The sequence below is a fragment of the Meriones unguiculatus genome, chromosome 6, assembly GCF_030254825.1.
Source record: "Meriones unguiculatus strain TT.TT164.6M chromosome 6, Bangor_MerUng_6.1, whole genome shotgun sequence".
Taxonomy (NCBI): domain Eukaryota; kingdom Metazoa; phylum Chordata; class Mammalia; order Rodentia; family Muridae; genus Meriones; species Meriones unguiculatus.
In genome coordinates, this window is record NC_083354.1 from 108,378,112 (window position 1) to 108,402,641 (window position 24,530).

Genomic DNA, 24,530 nt, shown 5'->3' on the forward strand with positions numbered 1-24,530 from the left:
TATTTAACCATCTATCATAAATATATACCCTGTTAGATTTAGAATTGCCTTATTTACCTTGGACAAGGCAGATATTGTACTTACAACTGTGTCAATATTCTTACCATCCATCTCCCAGCCTCCATCCAATGCCATCCACCTTAATACTCCTAAATTGGACTATCTTTCATCCATAATCCCATGGCACTTGCTTTTATTCTTTATCTGGGCCTTTCCATGCTATCATCAGAGTCCCTTCTCCAGTCCCACATGTTTTTTTCTCTCCACACTAACCCATGATGGCCTCCTCCTCCTCCTTCCTCTCCTCCAGTTCATCTATTTCCTCTCTCCTATTCTCTTCCTTCTTCTCTCCTCACCGGATCAGGATGTTCCACCCTATTCTCTCCATTGCTCAGCATTGGCTGCTGGTTTTTATTGTCAATACAGAGAACCAGTGGTAACATGTTTACACAGACTTGAGACAGGTGATGCTTATATGCAATGTCCGGATTGAAACCAGATAGTGAGGCAAAGAAATCAGCATTTAAATGAACCAGGGTAAACTGTATACAGTGCACAAGGACATTCTAGCAACAATCTTGGATCTCTCAGCAGCAGAATTTCAGGAGAAAGACAAAATAAGAGTGAAAGGCATGCAAGGTACAGTTCTAGACACCCAGCCCTTGGGGAAAGGCAAAATTTGTAGGGTGCAGGAATGGGCATATAAAAGAAAACCTTTCAATCATAAATGTTTGGATGCTGCTGAACTGTTTAATCCATGGACCTCTTGTATGTGATTCTCCAAGTTGCAGCCCCAGAACTGAGTTTATAATTGCTTTTATTTATTTATGGATTTGTTTGTTCACTTTACAGCCTGATCCCAGCCCCCTACCTCCTCTCCTCCCAGTCCCACCCTCACACCTCTCCACTTACCCTTTCCTTCTTCTCAGAAAAGGGGAAGCCCCCAATAATTGGTTTTGCGATGGATTCCAGACACATTTTCTCTTAGTTTCCACTCTCGTCTTAAGTGCTGCCAGTTAACATGCAGCTTAATCCTGTATATGTGTCTCATTATACTTATTTTTTTTACCATGAGTTCTTTTACTTATATAAAGCATACATACACGTTTTAATTGGAGGTGGGATCTCACGCATCCTAGACTGACCTTGAACTCACTGTGAAGACCTTGAACTGATCCTCCTGCCTTCATCATGCCCATGGTTTGGGATTATGGGTGATATGCCATCATGCCCTCTTTCATGTAATGCGAAGCACCAAACCCAGGAAAACATAGTGCTCGGAAAACACTCCACCAAAGGCTCTATTTGTCCCTAGTTTTAGTTCAGGGGTTAGCGTTCTCTACCCTCGTATTACAGTCCGGATCTAACGTGAGTTGGCTTTCTTAACCAGAAGACCTCAGGACTGGTGTTGTGTGTGTTGAGCAGTGGGAGGTACACTGATGTTGAGGTCGATCGTACTGAGTGGGTGCGGGTGCTAGACTTCCAAGGTATGAAAGGGACACACTTCCCACAAAATATTAGAAAAGGTCTAGTTACACTGAGTCTGAAAAAAGAGCTGATACCAGCTGAGGTGCCGGAGGCCTGGGAAGCCAAACTCCTCTCCTTGTCCAATTTCCAACTCTCTCTCTTACCCTTGGAGGAGTATCAGGACCGCTGTCACCCAGCCTTTTTCCACAAAGCTCCCCCCTGAGCAGCGACCCAAAGGCTGCAACCGTGTAAGCGATCCCCTAACCATCCGGGCATCAGCCCTGGCTTGGCACCCTGATGCGGGGTGGGGTCCCTTCCCTGCTCTCCTAGCCATCCCAGCATCCACCCTGGCCGGGCCGGCATCCCCTCTCTGCTGTACCGGCCAAGCTCGGCGGGGCGGCTCCCCCCAGGCTATGGGCGCCTAGCAACCAACGGCGCACCGGGCAGGCGGGTCCTCGGCTAGACCCGGCCGCGCAGAGAAAGTCGCCGGGCTGCCGGCCGCCGAGCATGCTCGCCCAGAGAGTGGTGCCAGTGCGAGCAGGTTACCTGCCTTTCCACCCCGCCGCGGCGGACAGCCTGGCGACGAGGACACCCTGGACCGAGGGCTCGCGTCCCCGTCTGGCCGCCGCTGGTTCCCGCGCTACCCGCTGCCCCCCCTGGCCGAACCGCCCTCCCTGGTGCCGTGGTTCGGGCACCTGAAGAAACCCAGCTCCTCTGTGCAGCTGCGGGGACGGTGAGTGCGGGGAAGCGGGACCCTCTTCAAGAAAGGGAAACTGATGTCTAGAGAGCCGCGTGGGACACTTTAAAGCTGCCCTCGAGGTACTTAGGCTTGAGCCTCAAGACTTGGCCAAGCCTGCTCCGTTCGTGAGCTCAGACGGCAGGAAGTGAGGGGGAAACCCTAAATATTCTCTCCACGCCTCTTAGGTTACGTACTAGGTTACGTACGGGTTCACCCTCCACCTCTCCGCCCGAGCGTAAAGCTAAAGCTGGGGGCAGAGATGTGCTTAGTTTCATGGACTTACATGTGTCACCCTTTATCCCCCATGGGCTCAACCAGATGAATCAGAGCTCCGATATGTTGCCAGTTCTGTTTTCTTTTTTCACCATTTCTGATGTGCTCATATTTGTGGGTGTATTTTTTTTTTTTTTTTTTAATTTTCACTAGAATCTAAAGATAGCAGGAAATAATTACGCTGGTCAGGGAGACGGTTTTCTTTACTGGTCATCCATACTGGTCATCTAGCCTTTTTGGAGGCATAAGCTTCAGGGAAACCATAGGGACAAATGCAAACAGCTTGGCAAACGGGCTGTTGTGTCACTTTGAAGCGAAAGAACCTCAGGTCTTGGACTGCCTGTCTGCGAGCGTGCATTTGTAATCGCTGTTCAGGAAATGTTAGAATAATGTTTCGTAAAGTTTCTTTTCAGGAAGTTCTCCGTGGTTTTGAAATTAAACGTTGGTGCGCTTCATCGATTCCGCGCAGAGAGGCAAAGGCTGATTTTCTACCACTTCCTTTACTTTTTAATACACCTACTGGTTTCTCCATCTTTTTTTTTTTTTTTTTTTTTTTTGTCCATGGATGGTATAACCTATACATTCCTAAATGAAACTGGTCCAGGTTTTGCCTTTTACAAACAACACGGTAATGACCATTCTTACACAAAGAAGCAGTTCTGTGGACCAAATCCCCTGAAACAGAGCTGTGGTGGGGGTGGGGTTTGGGAAACGGCTCGGCTCGGCAAGGGTAGGCTTCCTTGGCAGCACAACCTCCAAGGCTTGGCTCAGAACTCACACAGAGGCTGAAGGAGAGAACCAGCTCCACAGGGTTGTCCTCTGCCCTCCACACGCATACTGCGGCATATGTGACCCCCACCTCTCTAGACAGGAGAAAAAATAAACAGAACTACCGGGTCAGGTGTGTGCATGTTAGAATTTTTGACAGAAATTTTGCATTTAAAATTTTTGTATTGATTTGCGTTTTCTTTTGGGGGGGGAGGGGGAGACAGTCTCATGAAGTCCAGGCTAACCTTGAACTCACTGTGTAGCTTGAACTGACCCCTCCCCATTACCTCCCATCTCGCAGGGTCTGATTTATGTTTCCATCGGCAGGCTGTGGCGAGGGAGACAGGATTATTATTACTTAAAAATAACTTAAATCATAGCTTCTGTTTGCAGAGTGCTTAGCACATGTTACTCCCCGCTGGACGCTTAAAGGTGCTTTAAAAATTCAGTCTACTTGCGAGTCGGTGGCATGAGCCTACGATTATGTAACTATCAGAGGACAAAGTCAAGACTAAAATCCAGGTTCACCTTACTCTAGTGCTGTGTCTTTGTAGGGGTTGAAGCCTTGCTCAGCCGCTGGCTGGCAATCATCTCATTGGTAGTTTGAGCATTAAGTGTTAAGGCCTTTCTCCACTAAGTCTGGTACACCGAGACATGGTCCCTTGCCTCCATGATGCTCTGTGTCGTCTCTTTAGTTACTCATCCTTTACCTTTTCTTCATCTTCATACCCAGCACCCCAGCGTACATCTTAGAGGATATTCTAGCTTTCTTCTCCTTCTCAAATCTCTTTTGCTGACTTTAGCAAAGTTTCTGGTCTTAATTCTCACCTGTAAATAGTTAACTTTTTATCTCCAGATCACTTACCCTCCGTCCCTACTGTTGAGATTGCGTGTATCCACTGATGACCCACTGTACTTGTTTTATGTTAAGACAGTGTTTCTCATCACCTGCCACCAGCCTCCACACTGGCTCAGGCTCTTTGGATTCAATGTATTGCTAGACTTGGTCGGCTTCTCATGCCCAGTAGGCAGCCACCCTCACCTTCCTGTCGCAACTTCAGTGTCCAACCCATTGTCAAGTCTCATTCTCAGTGGACTGCTGTAATGTTTTGCCTGCACGTACCTCTGTGCTGAAGAGGCCTGCAACACCGCTGAGAGAATTAAAGGAGACACGTGCGGAGGAGCTGGTACGGGACCCAGCGTGAAGCAGAAAGGGTGTCTGGGTCCACCAGGTCTGGGAGCTGCACATCGTGCTGGCACTGGAGAAGTGTCATGCTTCTCCAAGTGCAAGGGGCCACTGCCGTGGGGGCCATCTCGAGAAGGTCCCGGGAAGCGATCCTGGACAAAGCTTCTTTCCAAGGAGCTGGAAGCCCGAATGCAGACTGGCAGAGTGGAAGTCTGCCCTTCCCTGCATGGGCGCTCCGGCTGAAGGGGGTCCTCCTTTTCTTTCCTAGTCTTTTTTCACACTAAGACTGTGGGGTATGTTTGTGTTTTGCATATGCTGGCTGATTAACTGGTTGGTCTGTGTTTAATTTCTATGTAAGTATTTTTCTTTTTATTCTCTCATTACCCTTCTCTTCCTCTCCTGGTGAAACTCTCTCGCATCTCTCTCTTACTGCTATCCCTCAACCGTTTCCCTTTCTCTCCCTCCTTCCTTCTCATGATCAAACCTCTTACTTTCCGCCTTTTCTTTTTGAACATTATAATTTTTGTCTTTACCTCTCTTTAACGGTGTCCTATCATAAAAATAATTGATAGGAGCTAGAATATAATTTATATTATAACCTTAAGTGTAAATGGTTTTATTTCTCTATTTAAACTCATTAATTAGATTGAAAAACAATACCCAACTATTTGTCATCTGTAAGAAACACACCTCACCAGCAAAGACACACCCAAGCTGAAAGAATAGAAAATGATACTTGCTGGCTGAGGTGGTGCACGCCTTTGATCCCAGCACTTGGGAGGCAGAGGCAGGCCAGTCTCTGAATTCGAGGCAAGCCTGATCTACAGAGTTCCAGGACAACCAGGCCTACACAGAGAGGCTCTGTCTTCAGGAGGAAGAAGCAGAAGAAGAAGAAGAAGAAGAAGAGGAGGAGGAGGAGGAGGAGGAGGAGGAGAAGATGATACTCCAAGCAGATGGAATCAGGGAGGAAGCAAAATTAACTGTTCTCATATTTAACAAAGCAGACTTCAAGGCAAAAATTAGAAGAGACAAAGACGATCTTTCCATATTAGTACAGGGAAATCATCAGGAGGATATAATGTGTAGTATAATATAATGCACCAAATGTTGATGTACCCAATTTTATAAAACATTACAAAACAAAATTAAAATAACAATAAAACAAAAATTACTGGACATAAAGGGACATAGAAGCCCCAGTATAAGTATAGTGGGTGACTTTAACACCCTATTTTTCACCAATAGGGTGGTGGCTCAGGAACACTACCCCACATCCCCCCAAAAAATATTGAAGAAACTTCAGAGATGAACTATATGATAGGTTAATGGAATTAACAGACTCTATTAAGCTTCATCTAACAACTGCAGCATACACATTTTTTTCTCACGTATTTTATAGAAATTTTCTCAAAAATAGATTTCTGAAATTGTTGTTTTTAGGCTGTAAAGTAAGTCTTAAGAAATTTTGAAGCACTTGAAATAATTCCTGGCACATTATTAGATCAGAGAGAAATGAAATTAGAAATCAACAGCAACATTTATTACAGAAAGTATGTAAGCACATAGACAATGAATAATACCTTTTTGTACAGTGAGTAGGCCATGGAAGATATAGGGGAATAAATTAAAAAGCTACCGGAATCAAACTTAGGATGTGGACACAATCTATCAGAACACAAGAAATACGGCAAAGGCAGCTGTGAGAAATGTACAGCTAGGAGAGCCTACATTGGAAAAAACAGAGCCCTCAGATGGCTTGATAATGTATCTCAAGGTCTTAGAAAAAAAAAAGAACAAACCAAAACCCGGTAGGATAGAAGGAGGAACACAGCTCAGAGTCAAAATCAGTGCAATGGACGGCAGGACAACAGAACAAAGAGCCAGTAAGACAAAGAGTTGGCTCTATGAGTAGGTTAGCATGACTGATAAAACGTTAGCCCAACTAACCAAAAGAAAGAAGACATACACTGATAGAGAGAATAAGATACTATAATGACATAGATGATGGAAACTTAGGAGGTTTACCAGGAATTTTTCAGTAAACCTAAAATGGAACTATCATAGGGTCCACCTGCCAGGATTGACTTTATTGGGGTAACAGTGAATGAAGAGAGAGAGAGATGCATATAGAGAAGCCGGAATAGGGTGGACTGTGTAAGACTGACCAGCAGCGAGTTTAGTACACACATCTGGATGAGTGGCTTTGCTAATCTCCATGGAGGGGGTCTCTGGAGGAAAGCAGTCCCGGAGTCAGTCATCTGGGAGGAAGTAGCTGTGATCACGTGTCAACATCCACACAAGGATCAGGGGAAGGCCTTGCCATTCCTGTGGGTCTGAGGAGTTATGGTCCTCAACATGGCTGTGCTCATGTCATGAATGCTCATTCATACAGGGGTGCACTTGCTCCCCACATCCACCCACACCTGGTATATAACTGAAGGAATCAAAGGCAGCATATAACAGAGACACATGTAATGCTATGCTGGTTATGGCACTGCTCAGCCAGCCAGGTTAATAAATCGGCCTGCAGCCTACCAGTGGCTGAATGCAAAAAGAGAAAAAAAAAAGTAGCATGTTAGAGTGTTAATCAGACACACAGATTGAAATGCTGTCATTTTCAGGGAATGGACGGTAAAGACCATCACATTAAACCTGGGTCTGGTTTAACCGGGTTCTTGGTCTCCTATCCAAGAATTAAACGTAAGGGCTCGTGTGTATTTGCAAAACTGAGAAGACTTTATTTGTAGCAAAGCAACAGTGAAGGGAATAGGGATAAACACTGTCATTGATCTGGGCAACATGAGTGAGGATACTTAAGGGCCCTGGCTATTGTACAGACCCCTTTTAAGGGGTTCAAAAGAAAGCGTTGATTGATAAATTATATAATAAGTTCCCCATTGGGCATGTGAGTAGAAAATATGAGGGCTATTACTGTTTGTTTCATTTCGTTTTTGGTTTTTTGAGATGGGGTATTTCTGTGTAGCTTTGTAGAACAGGCTGGCCTTGAACTCACAGTGCCTCCGGAGTACTGGGATTAAAGGCGTGTGCCACCACGCCCAGCTATTAATGTTTATTATTAAAAGCCGATATTTATTATTAAACCACATAATTATTTAGGTGGTTAATATTAACCTGTTATCATATTAATAAAAGACACAGACATCTGTTAAAACTTTAACAAGCCTTATTTCTCCTGGAGTGGGCAGATATTAACCCCCTAAACCACCTCGTTATCTCCCAATCCCACATTCCATGCCATTTGCTCTAAACATTCCTATCTGGGCTACTTCCCACCCAAAATAATCTAAATACTTGCACAGGCTTTTCGTCTGGGCTGCTTTTCTCCAGCCACGCTGGTCCTCACAGTAAATTCCTCCCGCCCACGTGGTTCTTCTTCTTTTCACTAACCCAAGGAGGTCAACCCTTCCTCCTTCTCATACATCTCTCTTTGCTGCCATCCTTTCGTTCTCCAAGCCCTCAATCCTTGGCCACACCTACCTCACTTCTGCCCTGCCCAGATGTGTGAGCGTCCATTCAGCCAATCAGGGAGAACCTGGAGGCAAGGATTACAAACGTCATTTTGGGTACTTGAGTGTCTGCTCCTAAAGACAGCAAGCCCCGACACTGGAGCAAAATAGTTAATAATCAAATACAAAGCACCAGACAGGCATGCCCTTTTCACAAGGAACCTGGTTTTAGTCATATGCATACATAACTATGCATAGGATGGTAAGTAGGAGATCCTCTCTAAAGTTACTAGAAAACAGTTTTGCCTTACTGCACGCACACCCAAAACCAGTTCTGGTGTGAATGGCCCTTCGGTTTTTCCTATCAGATACACTGGGAATACACCTGAGTGAAACGGTCCAAATTTGAAAACTTCAGAGACAGGAGTGTGCGTAGTCCTAAGGCAGATGTGGGGTTTAGGGCTTCTGAAGTTGCTAGATGAGTTGTTTGGAGAGGGAGGTGTGCACAGTTACATGCCAATGAAGGAACTAGCTTCATTACATATTATGGAAGGCTGTGTGCATAACCTCAAAGCAAATGGGGACCTTACGGCACTAGACTCTTTCCTCTACTTTTCCTGCCCTGGTAGAGGTTGTGTCTGTGAGAAACATTAGAGAAAAATTGTTTGGCTTGGGGCCAGTGACATGGATTAGCAGATAAAGATGCTTGATGACCTAGATTTTTATACCAGGGAATCTACAAGTGGAAGGAGAGAACAAATTCCCACAAGTTTCTCTCTGGCTTCCATGTGAGTGGTGTGGAACATGCCCCCTTCCCCCCTCCCCTTTTAGTTTTCTGAGACAGCCTTGGCTGTCCTGGAACTGACTTTGTAGATCAGGCTGGCCTTCAACTCAGAGATTCGCCTCCCTCTGCTCCCAAGAGCTGGGATTAAAGGCTCTTTTTCTTTCTTTCCTTTTTTTTTTTTTTTTTTTTTTGAGACAGGATTTCTCCACATAGACCTAGCTGTCCTGGGACTCACTATGTAGACCAGGCTGGCCTTGAGTTCACAGAGACCTGTGTCTGCTTCCAAAGCGCTGGGATTAAAAGTGTAATAACTAATAAAGGTAGTTATTACAGCTCTCCATTCTTGAAGATGTATTCACTTGCAAATGTGTACTATTTATTATCTTTTAATCTGTATTTCTAAATTTTCTTTTCTTTCTTACAAAAAACAAACAAACAAACAAACAAACAAACCCAAAACCAACCAACCAAACAACAACAAAGCTTTTCAAGACAGTGTGGCAGTGCCCAGGCTGGCCTCACACTCGCTAAGCAGCCATGGACAACCTCCAAGTTCTTACCCTTCTGAACCCACCCCAGTGCTCTACCACAGCATACGCTCTCGAACTGCTTGTTTAGCTCACCTGTCATCATGCGGACTCTCCCTCTCCGTAGCTCTCTCTGCTCTCTCGGAACCTGCTGACTGGGAACCCAAATCCTGCCTCCTGTCTCCTCTGCCCAGTCACTGGCTGATCAGCTTTTTAGTTAACCGAAACAGAGATAACCGGGGAGCATTTTTTACAATGGTCACGGGGCTCAGAAGTCAGCGTCTGAGTATGCAGAGCACAAGACCACCCTGTTGTCTCTGTCAATCCCTACCTGGGCCTGTTAGAAGGGGGAGCCGGAGACTGTCTTGAAGTTGAAAGTTACCCAGTACTCTGTACTTCTATAGATGAAAAGGAAGTTCTTAGAATGGAGTCTGGATTCTAAGAGTCTTTTTTTTTTCTTTCTTTCTTTCTTTCTTTCTTTTTTTTTTTTTTTTTTTTTCAAGCTAGGGTTTCACTATGTTGCTCCAACTCTCCAGGAGCTCACTATGTAGATCAGGCTGGCCTTGAACTCACAGAGATGATGAGCTTGTCTCTCCTGAGTGCTGGGACTAAAGGTGTGTACCACTATGTCTGTATAACTAAAAGCCTTTTTTAAGATTTTGGAAATCATCAGTTACTTTGTATTTCATTTTAAGGTCATTTTCGTGATTGTGTCTTATTCAGTCTTCAAAATTTTAGGTATAAATTTTATGACAGAAAACACACTTCAGGGATATCAAAGTTGGGTCCAAGGATATCAAAGTGCTTGGAGTTGTGGTGCCTTTCTGTTATCCTAGCTCTGGGAAGGTGAAGGCAGGAGGATCAGACATCCAAGGCCATCTTTGGAGAGTTCTGTTTAGCTTAGGTTACTTAGATTACACCAACCAAATGAAAAGGTTAATTAAAATTCTTAACACACAACAAGCTTAATTTTAAAAACTGTCTAGCTTTAGAATCTCAAGAATATGCTGGGCATGGTGGCACATGCCTTTAATCCTAACACTTCAAGGCAGAGGCAGCGGTATCTCTGAGTTCAAGGCCAGCCTGGTTTACATAGTCAGGGGCTATCTAGGGAGATTTTCAGTAAACAAAATAAAACCCTAAAAATGCATATTTCTAATCCAGGCTATTGAAAAGAGAGAAAATGTCAATGCTATCTCCCGAGATCAAGTTTGAGACTTCCAAAGTCACTGGAAGCTCCTTGGACAACTGCTTTCTGTTTGAGAGCAGCTGGAGGAAAGCGCTTTCAGAAACACAGAAGATGAGGAAAGGTAACTTCATTTCAGTTCTTATTCTCTTGGAGAAACATAGAAGGGATGCCTGGAATTTACATATTTTTTTTCCCCTTAAGCAGTCAAGAGACATTATATAACTCCTATAACATTCACATTGGTCTTAGTATATTAAGTTTATAGAAAGGGGAAATGGGAACGAGTTAAGGTTAATGTTCTGTGAGCAATAGAAACACATTTTATTTACTTACTTATATTTCAAAACTGTTTTATTTCTTACTTATATTTTTAAGCTGTTGGGTTTTTGTTTTTGTTTTGTTTTGCTTTTTGAGACAGTCTCACTCTGTGGTTCTGGCTGGCCTGGAACTTGCCGTGTAGCCTGGGCTCACCTTGAACCTGTGGAATCCTCTCACTTCTGCCTCTCTAGTGCTGGTGTAATGAGCATGCATTGTAGTGTTCAGCTACAAAGTTTAAACAATTACTTTTTCTCCTATTTTTTTTTTTCTTCTAAAAGGACTTTACATACCTCAGGCTAACCTTGAACTCACCATGTAGTCTATGCTGGCCCTTTAATTCCTTCATCTGCCTAGATTACAGGCTTGTGTGCTATGACCTTTTAAGCTTGTAGTCTCTATCTACCTTCTATTTAACGTCCTTTAAAGATTGCTTTTTAAGATGTTTGTCATCTTTATTTTATGTATATGAGTGTTTTGCTTGCATGTATGTATACCATATGGTCCCTGGTACCTATGGAGGCCAGAAAAGGGTATTAATAATCCCCTGGAACTGCAGTTTCAGCAGTTATGAGCTACCATATGGGTACTGGGAATCAAACCCTGTTCCTCTGGAAGAGCAGCAAGATGGCCACCTCTGGGCCATCTCCCTCGCCTCTAGACTTCTTAACTTGGAGTTGAGGAAAGGACTCAGCCAGTAAAACACTTAACAAGCAGGCAAGTTCATGTGCCCAGAACACAAAAAAGTCAGCAGGCACAACAGCTCTTCTCCACCCATCACACAGGGGAAGAGAAAGGTAATTTCCGGAATAAGCTGGCTAGCCAAACTAGCTTAACATGACACCTCTGGATTCTCCTTTAATACGTGAGGTGAAAGGGATTGATGAAGGCACCTACAGCCAATCTTGAGCTTCCCCATACACAAACACATACCCAGACAAACACAGACACATACACACACAGACACACACACGCTAAAAGATAGCAAAACAACTTGAAGCCAAGTATAGTGGAGCACACTTGTGCTTCAGCTCTTGGGAGGCAGAAAAATTGTGGCAAGTCCAAATCCAGCTTGAGCTACATAGAGAGAGGCCTAGTCTCAAAACCCCAAGCAACAGCCCACAATGGACCAACGCGAACCCTAAACAAAAGGGTTGGCAAAATGTGAAATCAATACACACAATCCGGATACTTCATGTCGGTGTTTACAGACTTGATATGAACTTTGTAAAGAGAAAATTCAAATCAATGCTAAGGGTAGGGCTTCAGGGGATCCTAATTTGTACTATGTGATCATTTACACAAATGCAGGATGGGTTCAAGTGGCAGGTAGTGGTTTATCCAACATGGTGCTAGTGTCGTGTGAAGCGGAATTAAATAAAACCAAGAAGCCAGTGGAATGGCAAAGCATATCCTTTCCCTTTGCTGCTGTTCTGGTGCTGGGTAGGGGTGGGGGTGGGGGAAGGAATGGCACTTAGGGCCTCCAATACACTGGATGAATGAACCCTCTGTTTCTGAGCTGCTTTCAGATCTCTTTGTGCTTTTTATTTTCAGACCCAGTGTCATGAAATTGTCAATCATAGCCCAGGCTGGTGTTGAATTTATGGTTCTCCTGCCTCAGCTTCCTAAGCACTGGCATTACAGGCATGAACCAACATGCCCCACTCTTCCTTGTTCCAATTCTTTTTTTTTTTTTTTCCAAAAAAGATTTATTATTTCTACACCATTGTGCCTGCATGTGTGCCTGCACACCAGAAGAGGGCACTAGATCTCACTATAGATAGTTATGGGCCACCATGTGGTTGCTGGGAATTGAACTCTGGGACCTTTGGAAGAACAGCCAGTGTTCTTAACCTCTGAGCCATCCCTCTGAGCCATCTCTCCAGCCCCTTGTTCTGCTTCTTATCCACCCTCAAAATCTCCTCCTCCCTGTGGTCAATCTGGCTGAGTTTGAAAGTCATTCTCCTGGGAGATACAGCGACAGTAGCTTCGTTTTCTTTCCTTAGTGGCTGATTTGTGTGTTTTAAGTGTGTGGTAAAAAAAAAAAAAAAAAGCAGAAAAGCATGCATTTAATCAAGATGATTACAACTTTTTTTTTTGAATCACGACACATCATAGCATTTGGTATGGAAGAGCCCAAAGAATGTTTCAAAATGCCACATTTACCAGAATTGCCAAAGAGCTTAAATTCAACTCCGCTAGAGATTCATAAACGGCTGCTGCGCTCTGAGACTGGGATCCCTCCGATCAGGTAGGTGACTTGTGTTTAACTCTCTTTTGTTGAAATGTTTGTTTGTAAGAAAAGATGCTGAAGATAGAGGGCTTTCTGGACTAATAAATCTGCTCCTTGCTGATTGAATTTTTTCCGTATATGATTGAAGTTTTAGTTTTAGATATTTGCACAGAAGTCAGCCGTTTCATTCAGGCCGACAAATGGCCACCTTTCTCTCTTTTCAAGCGGCATTGGGTTAAAGGATTAAAGGGCCCCTTCTTAGAATATTGATTGTCCAAACCTACTTCAAATGCACAAGAGCATGGGGGTGATTATTTACAAAGGTTTTTCGCTCTGCAGCCTGCAGGTTTTGGGAGACCGAAGATGAGGTTCGGGACTAATAAAACCTTGTACTGTCAGGAAGGAGTTTCAGCCCAGTCACCCACTAAGACTGCCACTAAAAGCCTTTCCTTGTTCGAGACCCAGTGGGTCAATGCTTACAGGGCAGTCTAGGTCCCAAGTTTTATCTCCAGTGCTGGGGAGAAAAAAAACATCTTAGTTATATGTGCATATTTACAATTTCAGCACTCAGAAGCAGGCGGTAGGAGGATTTCTAGTTCTAAGGCTAGCCTAGGTCACACATGGAGTTCTTCCCCCCCCCCCAAAAAAAAGAGAACCCTGCTTTTCTAATATAACTCTGACATAGTAGTCAAAGAAGAGCCCTTTTCTAAACAAAGAAACCACCTTTCTACACAGAATTGGATTAGTGTGGACCTCCAGTGCTCTTGGGGGACAAGGAAGCACTGCTGTAAGGGTGAGGCCATCCTGGGCTACAGCATGAATTTAAAGGCTAGCCTGAGCTACATAGCAAGCTCTTGTCTCAAGCAATAAAACAAAACAAAGCAAACTAGCAAACCAACCAACCAAAGAAACAACAACCACCCTCCAGGCTAGAGAGGCTGCTCAGAGGTTAGGAGTATGCAATGATGTTCCAGGGAGCTAGAATTTGACCCCCAGAACCCACCTCAGGCAGCTTCCATAGCTGCCTGTGACTCCAGATTTAGCGGATCAGATGCCCCTGGCCTATGCAGATACACACACACACACACACACACACACACACACACACACATACACACACACACACTCACCCACACTCACACACACAATTAAAAATAAATATTAGAAGAAAACCCAAAACCAAAGGTAAAACAAAAGGAGTTGTTTCATCTATGGGTTGGTGAAACAGCCTCATCTTCCTCTAGGCTTCTGCTTTATTAATTAACTGTTGAACATTTACGCCCTAGTTTGTTTTTCTGTTGGTGTGATAAACACCATGAACAAAAGCGACTTGGGTGTGTGTGGGGGGGGTTGAGTTTATTCCTTTTACACTTCTAGGCCATGATCTATCACTGAGCAGAGCAGAATCTCAAGGCAGGAGCTTGAAGCCGCAACCATGGAGGACTGCTGAGTACCAACTACCTCTCTGGCTCGCAATCAGCTACTTTTCTTTTAAAAGCTTATTATTTTATTTTATGTGTCTGGGTGTTTTGCCCGCATGTGTGTCTGTGTGCCACATGCATGCCTGGTATCTTCAAGCCAGAAGAGGGAACTGGAATGGGAGTTACAGATGGTTTCAAGCCTCCATGTGGGTGCTGGGAATTGCCCCCAGGTTCTCTAGAAGAGCAGCCAGTAGTCTTAACCTTCTAGGTATGTCTTCAGCCTCCTGTGTAGCCTTTTTGATACAGCCCAGGGCTGCCTGTCTAGGGTTGGTACCGCCCACAGTGGGCTACTCTTCTGTATCAATTAGCAATTAATGGACAGGTCTAGCCTGATGAGGAAATCCTTCAGCCAGGGTTCCTTCATCCCAGCTGTGTCTCTTTGAGAACCAAGATTAGGCACCACATTCTAGAATTTGTTCATTTATCCATCTTTGAAAGAAAGAAAGGAAGGAAGGAAGGAAGAAAGAAGGAAAGAAAAAAGATGTGAGATGTAACTTTTTAGGGAAGTATATAAGTATGCAGGATTGTAACTGGGTGAGTTTTTGTTTGTTTGTTTGTTTGTTTGTTTGGTGCTGGGTTATAGGCATGAGCCACCATGCTTGGCAGACTTAGATTTTCGTAGGATCTTGCTGCTACAGTGGACTCTATGGTCATTCACCACTGTAGAGTACGTACAAGACTGGGAGCTACACATTCAGACTTATTTCTTTAGTCGTCTTTGGGATGGAGGTCTCACTGTGTAGTCCCAACACACTCTGTAGACCAGGTTGGCTTTGAACTCGCAGAACTCCTTCTGCCTCTGCCTCCCCAGAGCTGGGATTAAGGACATTAGACCCTGTGCCTAGGGCTGCTTGTTTATTTGCACCGCTGGAGACTGAGGCCAGGGCTCTGTGAATGCCGTTCTATCAATCCACCACTGAGCCACATTCCCAACCCTAGCTTTATTATTTTGTTTTAGACAGGGTCTCATGTAGCCCAGGCTGGCCTCGAACCCAAAATGTAGCAGAGCATTATCTGGACTCCTGGTCTATCTTCTGTCAAGTTCTGGGACTATAAGCATGTGGATCACACTTTCTTTTTTTTTTTTTTTCACCTTAAAAAATATTTTAATTGGCCAGGTGTTTTGGCACATGACTTTAATCCCGTGACTTGGGAGGCGGAGGCAGGCAGATCTTTGAGTTTAAGGGATGCCTGGCCTACATCCTGAGTTCCAGGACAGCCAAAGCTGCACACTGAAATCCTATCTCAAAAAACAAGCAAGCAAACAAACAAACTTATTTTATGTGTATGAACGTTTTCTCTCCATATATGTATGTATACCACATGCATGACTGGTGCCTGCAGAAGCCAGGAGATGGAGTCGGATTCCCTGGCATTGGAGTTACAGTTACGAGATCCCATGGGGATGCCGGGGAAGCAAACCCAGGTCCTCTTGCAAGACCAGCAAGCGCTCTTGACTGCTGAGCCGCCTTTCTAGCCTCAGCTTCATTTCTCGAGTTTACTAAATAGGATTGCTGTTAGGTACTCTCAGTTGGTTGTGGTAACGTAAGTAGATGAATAGACCATGTTAATGAAAAGTCAGCCAATCTCATGTGCATGTGAGTTCAGGTGCCCAAGAAGGCCATCGGTGTTGGTACCAGCAGATGCGGGCGTGTGAGGGTGGCTTGGGGGTGGGGGAGAACACTATTTGCCCGTCACTGTTGAACTATCTCTCCAGCTGTTAAAAACTTAGTGTTGGCCAGGCATTGTGTTACACATCTTTAATCCCAGCCCTGGGGAGGCAGAGGGAGGCAGATATCTATGAGTTCAAGTCCAGCCTGGTCTACGAAGTGAGTTCCAGGCCAGCAAGGGTTGCATGGTGTAAGATCCTGTCTCAACAAAATAAAGCAAAAGAAATCCACCACCACCACAAACCCAAACCCAATAACTCTCCCCCAAACCCCTGAATTTGACACTTACTATGTCATACAATGTCATACAATCTTCATTTTACAGTCTTGCTAGCCACACTGTTGTCCACACATTGCTCTGCGGCTTCCCTAGCTATTTCCTATTTTAGACTTTTAAGTTCCTGTGACATCTTTGGTTTTGGAAAACATCCTACACATATTTTATTTATTTATTTTTTTGTCCACACTTTTAATATTTTTCTGAAGACAGATTTCCAAGCATCAAGATGTAACAAGTGGAGCTGGGGACATAGCACGGTAGGCACAGTGCTTGCCCATCAAGCAGGAAGTCCTGAGCGAGACGACCAGCACTGTACAAACTGGGTGTGATAGGGCATCCTTGTCATCCCAGCACTCAGGAAGTCGAGGCAGGGAGACCAGAAGTTCAAGGTCGTCCTCAGTAATATAATTACATGAACTACACAAGACAATAATTTCAGAACAAAAAGGCAGAAACGGAAACAGTAAAAGACAAATAGTGAGTTGCTAGTAGGGCAAGTGTGTCAAAGAGGAAGGATGATATATATACACACACATTGTATTTATGACTAGTAATGATACATACATATGTAGGTGTACTTCTTAAAAACCCTTTTACCCATGTTGACACCTTACATGGACGGCTGTGAATTTGCTTCCCGTGGCAGGATCATGTGACTGACTGCCTTTGTTCACATTCTGGCTAGCATTCTTCATGGTTAAAGTGGAGTGGCGGGGACTGAGCAACGGGATGTGTATGAACTGGTAGACAGACGTAAATGTTAGTCCTTTCCTTGCCTTTGACTGAAGCGCCTTTATGTCAGCTATGCCAGTGAGAGCATACCAAGCTGCCTCCGAGTATCTTATTATTGCACATCGTTCTGTGAAAGACCAGTTTCGGCAAAGCAGGGAACTGCTCTTGTTTGTTTTGTGCACAACTCTTTACCTTAATTTTATCCCCTCTATATGTGCATATTCGATTCTAAAACCCTGGCAAATGGCTAATATTTTCTCAAGTTTTCTTAGTGAGGATCAGAAATTTTCAGTGACTCTCACACCACATTAGGGATGTAACTGACAAGAGTGTGGTAGAGATAAAGACTTAATTTATTGTAATCCTGTGAAACGTGGAATCCTTTCGATGGGTCACCTTACCCATTCCCCTCAATAATTTGTTATGCGGGTCTACGCCTTTAGGGACAAGAGTTAATTAGAGCCAAACTTCAGCTCATGGTGAATGATAGCACAAAAATATGGCGTCCAGGCCCCTGCGTCTAACACATCCAGACATGTTAGCCTACCTCCTCTCAGCACTGGTTCAGTCAGGACTGCTTAGACTCACGACAAAGGCCTGCGCAGAGCCACACAGAGTGCTTAGCCACTGGCAATGTTACTATTGGGTTGGCTCTTTTCCACTTCTGATGGGGCTAACGATGATGGCGCAGTTTCTCTTCTGTACTTTTACTTTTACCGCTTTGTGATATCATTTAACAAGGTGAGTTTCGGTAGAGCACATCACATGCTTACCAGATGCAAGACGGCGGGGTGTATAGCCCCAGCTCAGGGACAAACCAAACAGAAGGAGCCAAGTGAGGGTCCCTGAGCCTATGCTTTTCGGCTCTTGTGATTTTCAAAGTCCACAGACTGAGCGCTGATATATGCTCTTTTGTGACCACCCACAATCTCTAGGGTAAAGAAGACCAGAGGGTCGTGCAGCGTGACAGCACTTCAGGAGAAGTCGAAAGGTACTTTGTGGCTTCACTGGTTCCTCCCCAAACCTTTCCTTCTTTGCGTAGGGTTTAACTACACAGCCAAGGCTGGCCTCAAACTCAAGGTAATCCCCCTGCCCCAGCCTCCCGAGAGCCGCCGTTACACATCCAAGCCCCAAGCATAGCTTGTTATTCAACATGGCAGCCGAACATGCATCCTCGACCCCTAATCACAGTATTGCCCTCTTCAAAGAAGCTCCTCCCCATCGTCACAGACTGAAACAGTGAACTCAGCACTGAACACCTAACCACCTTCCCCAAATGGTGGTCCATTCTAGTTTTATCTTTTTTTTTTCTTAAACTGTGTGTATGATGCTTCTGCTTGCATGTGTGTTTGTGCTATACACTGTGTGTGTGTGTGTGTGTGTGTGTGTGTGTGTGTGTGTGTAGTACACTCAGAGGCCAGAAGAGAGCGTTGGATCCCCTGGAAGTGGAGTTGCAGATGGTTGGGAGCTGTCATGTGGATGCTGGGAATCAACATGGGACTCTGGAACAGCAGCTGGTGCTCTTAACTTCAGAGTCATGGATCCAGCCTCTTATGCTTATCTTCCTATTTTTTTTTTCAAAAAAATAAATTCTGTGTACTGAACACATTTCACTATAGAATCTATCTATATTACAAATGTTTTAGAGCCCCAAATTGGCTCTCAAATCAGTGTCTTTCTAAGCACCACTGAGTATTTCTCCCATATTTGGAGGGACAGTTTTTTCCTCGAAGCTTTAAAATCAGACATCCCCAACTCCCTCCTTATGCTTGACGAATTTTGAATTTTGAGAGCAGACACTAAAAACTCTTCTGAGTCAGGTAACTTAATGATATCTACAAGACTGCAGAGAACTTTCTAGCCACTCTGGTATCTACGTTGGGGGGGGTGCATTATGTCAAGGCAGGCATTGGCCTTTCTGGAAGTTGAAGGTGTGTGGGCGAAGACTTGGTAGTGTTTTGTGGGCAGATCTGTCAAACGCAACCCGTGCCCTCTGAGTCGAGCTGTGACAGCTGGTTTCTGTGTTCCTCACAGGTTATGTCTTCAGTGACCCTTTCACGGGGGCGCCCTCTCAGTTCTTACAGAGACTTTCCAAACTGGCCATCCTGGAGTATGACACTATTCGGCAGGAAACACGCAAGAAATCAAGGAGAGGCAAGAAGCGGGATCTCCGAGACTGCTGATAACCTCCCGCCATGCGATGCTTTCTTCCCTGGTTTGTAGTTCACACTTGCCATGTTTCTTTTTTTTTTTTTTCCTTTCATTATTTTTGATATGTGATATGATATACATACAAATGGAAATGTAAATAGCAAATAAATATTTTATATTATGTATGTAAAGTCTGCATTTTTGTTAACATGGCATTTAATTTTTTATTTTATTTTGACTTTACTTTTTGTCTTGAAATGAATATTTTATTATTAACACGGATGATTTTCCTTTTTAAATAAAAATGGTATTGGGGATTGACCCCAAATCTTTATGTGTGATAGGTAAGTTCTAGATCTACTGAGCAATGTCTCCCTCCCCGAGAAACATTTGAATTATGATAACATATGCATGATAGAAATCACATTCCATATATTTTATGCCCATTTATATGCCTTTTGATCCAATTTGATAAATGCTTTTGAGGGCTTATCTTTTCAACAGAGTTTGCCAGTTGTTGCAGAAGGTTCAAGAAGAATCCAGAAATGGTGTCTTACATCTTCAATCTCATCATTCAGGAGGCTAAAGCAAAAGGATTTTTGAGTCTAACCTGTTAGTGAGGCTCTGTCTCAAAACAACAAAACAGCCAAACGAAACCAACTGAAGGAAAATGAGTATTTGTTGGCATTAGAAGGGAGCAGCAGGGTTGGAGAGATGGCTCAGCTGCTAAGAAGTTTTGCTTCCCTTCCCAACGACCCATGTTCAGCACTCACACCAGGTTGCTTACAAAACACCCATATCTCCAAGTCCAGGGGATCTGGCTCCCTCCATGGGCTCCGCCATAGCTGTGCCACACACCCATATAAAATTAAAAAGCAAAATGAAACTTTTTATTTAAAGAAGAAAGGGTCAATGAAAGTTTTTTTTTTTTTTCATGTTTGGAGACCACTGTGAAATAAATATTCAGCCAGATAAAGAGGAAACATTGGATTAGTTTGCTGATGAAGCCCGGGTGGGTAATCCTGCCTTTGCCTGTGAGACAACAGTGGACCTTCCAATACTGAGCTTTAGAATGGCACAAGTGAACACACAGTAGTACCCCCTACCTTGGTCACCCCATCACCTCAGGACCTTTACTACCAGGTAGAACAGCCTCCCCATGGTGTAGATAGACAGACCTGTGAGGGGGAAGGAGGGTGAAAAAGATTTAACCCACATCGAAGCCAGCTCCAGTTTGAACTTCTAGTTTTCTGTGGCCCACCCAGTAGCTGTTAGTTACTACTGTTAGTTGCTACTGTTTATATATTGGAAGATTTTCCAACGAAACACTCTAGGATACTGACAGTTGGTTCAGGAGAGTGAGGATCATGGAGTCTCCTCAGAGTTTTGAAATCAGGCAATAAGTAACCCTCAGTTGGAGAAAGCCTTGTGGAAGATGTAGTGTTTGAAATGAGCCTTGAAGAAAAATGGATGGAACTAGAAAAGATCATCCTGAGTGAGGTAACACAGAGCCAGAAAGACACACACGGTATATACTCACTTATAAGCAGATTTCAGTCATATAGCACAGGATAGTCATACTACAAAGCACAGACCCCAACAAGATAAGTCCGATGGGGATCTTAGGCTTCATGTGGGTCCACTAGTTGGAGGAGTGGGGGGTATCTCTGACATGGACTATGCTGCCTGCTTTTTGATCACTTCCCCCGATGGGACTTCCCTCCCAGGCCACAGGAGAGGAAAACAAACTCAGTCTTCATGTGAACAGATGAACTGGGGTGTCTGGGTAGGGGGGCTCCCCTATTCTGAGGAATAGAGGAGGGGGATGAGGGAGGATGGGTGGGACTGGGAGGAGAGGAGGGAGAGCTCTATGACTGAGATGTAAATTGAATTAATTCATTTAAAAAAGGAAAGAAAAATGGGCAATGTGGAATGAGGTCTTTCTAGAGAAGTGGGAAAGCATCAGCGAAGGTGCACTCTGCAGTCATGGATGGCATACATGGGCACTATGTGTATAGAGCAGGCATCATCAACTCACATGCCCACAGTCCTTAAGTCGCTCTCAAGTTGTGCGGCCCCGTCAGGTAGAGGCTCTAGTAAATTCATTTGAAAGGGCCTAGACACTTACTTTCAGTTCTTGTGCCATAGCTGCCAGACAGCCCAGCTTTTTGTAAGAAACGAGAATCTGAATTTCATGCAACCTTCCAGCCTTGGTGTTCTTTTCTGTGAAGGGGCACCACAGCCACGGCAATGATATGAAAGAAAGCACTTAACTGGGGCTTGCTTACATTTTCAGAGGTTTAATCCGTTATGGTCATGGTGGTAAGCATGGCAGTGTGCAGTCCGACACAGTGCTAGAGAGGTAGCTGAGAGTTCTACAGCGGAAGCCATTGGCAACAGAAAAAGAGAAAGACAGCCGCTATACCATCTCCCTGGCTTGAGCTTCTGAAACCCCAAAGCCCACCCCACAGTGAGACACTTCCTCCAACAAGGCCACACATCATCATCTCTCTCAAGTAGTTCCACTCCCTAATGACCAGCATTCAACTATTTCACTGTATGGGGACCATTCCTATCCAAGCATACAGAGAGGCTATAGTTAGAAAGCAGAACCATTCATCCTCACTTAACTGGCACAGAGTTCAGATATGCCTACCTGGAGACACATCGTGGCAGCACTTTTTGGCTTTATTATACTGGAGGAAAAGTTTGCTTTCAGAGTAGTTGGCCAACAGCAAATCACCAGTACCTCAAATATTAAACCAAACAACACATAATCTAGCATATCATCGGGTTAATAGGAAACACCTTCAAATGCAGAAAGTTAGTGTATCGTTTATCTCCGTAATAAAAACCAATTTAAAATCAAAAAGAAGGGGAAAAAAGTGGAAGAAGTAGGACTCTACCTACCTAGGATTTAAAGTTCATAGACACTTTGTAATAATAATTTAAAAACCTTCAACTTATCATACCAAAAGGCACACTGTGATGTTTTTTTAAAAAGATTTATTTATTTTATGTAAATGAGTGCTCTATCTGCATGTCAGAATAGGGCATCAGATCCCAGTATAGACTGGTTGTGAGCCACTATGTGGGTTCTAGGGAATTGATCTCAGGACCTCCGGAAGAGCAGACAGTGCTCTTAACCACTGAACCATCTCTCCAGCCCCCACACCAGGATGTTTTTTTTTGTGTGTTCTGCCAGAAGTTATAAGGAGCACCCCCTTGTCACAATAGATGAAATGAACTGTAGTAATAAATACAGCCAAGTGACATAACTGTGTGGTCAATCAATCAATCAACCTCAAATTTTAATTTACAAATATAATCATGGTCCAATTGATTAAAATTTGTAGTAAGGTAGAACATCTACAGGCAAAGACAGCTGCTCCAAGTCATGGGAACACAGCATCATGGAACAGTCACGCCTGTGGAATGGAAAGCTGGGGTGGATTACAGAGATGGTATGTCTGCCACTCCCTATCTCCTATGAAAGAATCCAACTTAAGCCAGTTCCAGAGTGGAACTTTTGTGTGTGTGTGTGTGTGTGTGTGTGTGTGTTAATTTTTTTTTATTTTTTAACTTTTATTAATTATAGTTTTTTCACTTTGTATCTCCCCATAAGTCCCACCCTCCTCCCCTCCTAAACCCACCTTCCCTCCCCCTTATTCATGCATGCCCCTCCCCAAGTCCACTGATAAGGGAGGTCCCCCTCTTTCCTTCTGATCTTAGTCAATCAGATCTCATCAGGAGTGGCTGCATTGTCATCTTCTGTGGCCTGGTAAGGCTGCTCCTCCCTCAGGGGGAGGTGATCAAAGAGCAGGCCAATCAGTTGGCTGTGGGAACATTACGCCATACGTGAGCAGAAATTGTTGGAGGACAGGAAAGGCCATTAGGTCCCCTGGACCTTGAGTTACAGTGGTTGTTGTCCATCTGACACCTGGGGACCAAACTCAGATGCTCGGTGAATGGCAAGCACTGCTATCTGTTGAGCCAACTCTCCAGCCTCCAGCATTTCTCTCTAATAAACAGGATGGGATGACAGTAACTAGCCACCTGTTTAGCCCTGGAACCCAATTTTCATTAAATCCTTTCTTGCTCTTCGTTTTGAGACAAGGTCTCATGTAGCTCAGGCTGGCCTCAAACTTGATATGAGGTGGAGGGTGACCTTGAACTCCTGGTTTTTCTGCCTCCACCTCCCCAAGTGCAGGGGATAACAGCAGGTACCATTAACATACAAGGTGACAGGTTCGTTATGCTGAAAAAACATTCATAGATTGCAACTTTAGATCACATTTACCTTTTGTACTTAATAAAACTTTGAGGAAAACTAATACATAATTAGAATACAGAAGGCACAAGGCACCTCCAAGTAGGACAAACCAAGGATTCAGAGAAGAGTGAGAGCCAACTTTAAAAAAATAAAAAGGTTTATTTATTTGAATGCATATGGATGGTTTCCCTCCATATGTAGCTAGGCACTGTGTGTGGTACCCTAGGAGGCCAGAAGAGGGCGCTGGATCCTCTGGAACTGAAGTTACAGCCGGTTGTGAGCCTGGGCATCAGTTCTGGGAACTTAACTCCTGGTGCTCTTGCAAGAACAGCAAATGCTCTCAACTGCTTTGCCACCTCTCCAAACCCCTAGAAACCAAATTCTGTTACTGCAGTCACCGTGAATAATGAGTGTGTGTTTGCCTCTGTGGTTTGCAAACTTCCTCTAGAGTAAGCAGCATCATTAGCAGCTTTGAGGACCTGTTTCTCACGATAAACATTTTGTTCTTTACACAAAAGTGTTACTCCATCAGAGGACAAATTCCTAGTCGATGATTCCAAATTATTATTTTTTCCTAATTATTTCTTCTCTCTAATCCTTTCAAAGTCAAGCAGCTTCCTCATATGTAATTCAGATTTCTCAAAAACATGTCCTCTGAAAAACACTACTTTCTCTAGATAAAATATCTTGGATTTTAGAGTGGCTATGCTAACTGAATTTATTCTCTCCCTCCCTCCATTTCTTCCTTTCTTTCTTAGACAGGGTTTTTACTATGTAGCCCTACTGTGTAGGCCTGGAACTCATTACGTAGAGCAACTTGGACTTGAATTCACAGTGATCTGCCTGCCTCTGTCTCCTGAGTATTGGAAGTAAAGGCATGTGCCACAATGCTTGGAAAAGAATGTTTGCCTTGTTTTACCATCTTTCTGAATTTAGTCAGTGTGAATGGACACACAGATTCCAGCCCTCTAGTTAAATTCTTGAAATGCAGGTCC

At 44.0% G+C, this 24,530-nt stretch overlaps 1 protein-coding gene across 1 annotated transcript; it reads left to right on the forward strand.

Moving 5' to 3' along the window:
- Nucleotides 1-1,921: 1,921 nt before the first annotated feature.
- Nucleotides 1,922-19,333, forward strand: C6H8orf89 (chromosome 6 C8orf89 homolog). The gene is made up of 5 exons (XM_060384607.1): nucleotides 1,922-2,200; nucleotides 10,376-10,521; nucleotides 12,834-12,966; nucleotides 18,047-18,102; nucleotides 19,146-19,333. Exons 2-5 carry the CDS (start codon nucleotides 10,395-10,397, stop codon nucleotides 19,292-19,294), a joined length of 465 nt encoding a protein of 154 aa, XP_060240590.1. The 5' UTR covers nucleotides 1,922-2,200; nucleotides 10,376-10,394; the 3' UTR covers nucleotides 19,295-19,333.
- The last annotated feature ends 5,197 nt before the right edge of the window (nucleotides 19,334-24,530 follow it).

Coding starts and splice junctions, on each gene's coding strand:
- C6H8orf89 (XM_060384607.1), top strand. CDS start 10,395: ATGTCAATGCTATCTCCCGAGATCAAGTTTGAGACTTCCAAAGTCACT. Junction 10,522..12,833: donor AACACAGAAGATGAGGAAAG/GTAACTTCATTT, acceptor GACACATCATAG/CATTTGGTATGGAAGAGCCC. Junction 12,967..18,046: donor ACTGGGATCCCTCCGATCAG/GTAGGTGACTTG, acceptor CACAATCTCTAG/GGTAAAGAAGACCAGAGGGT.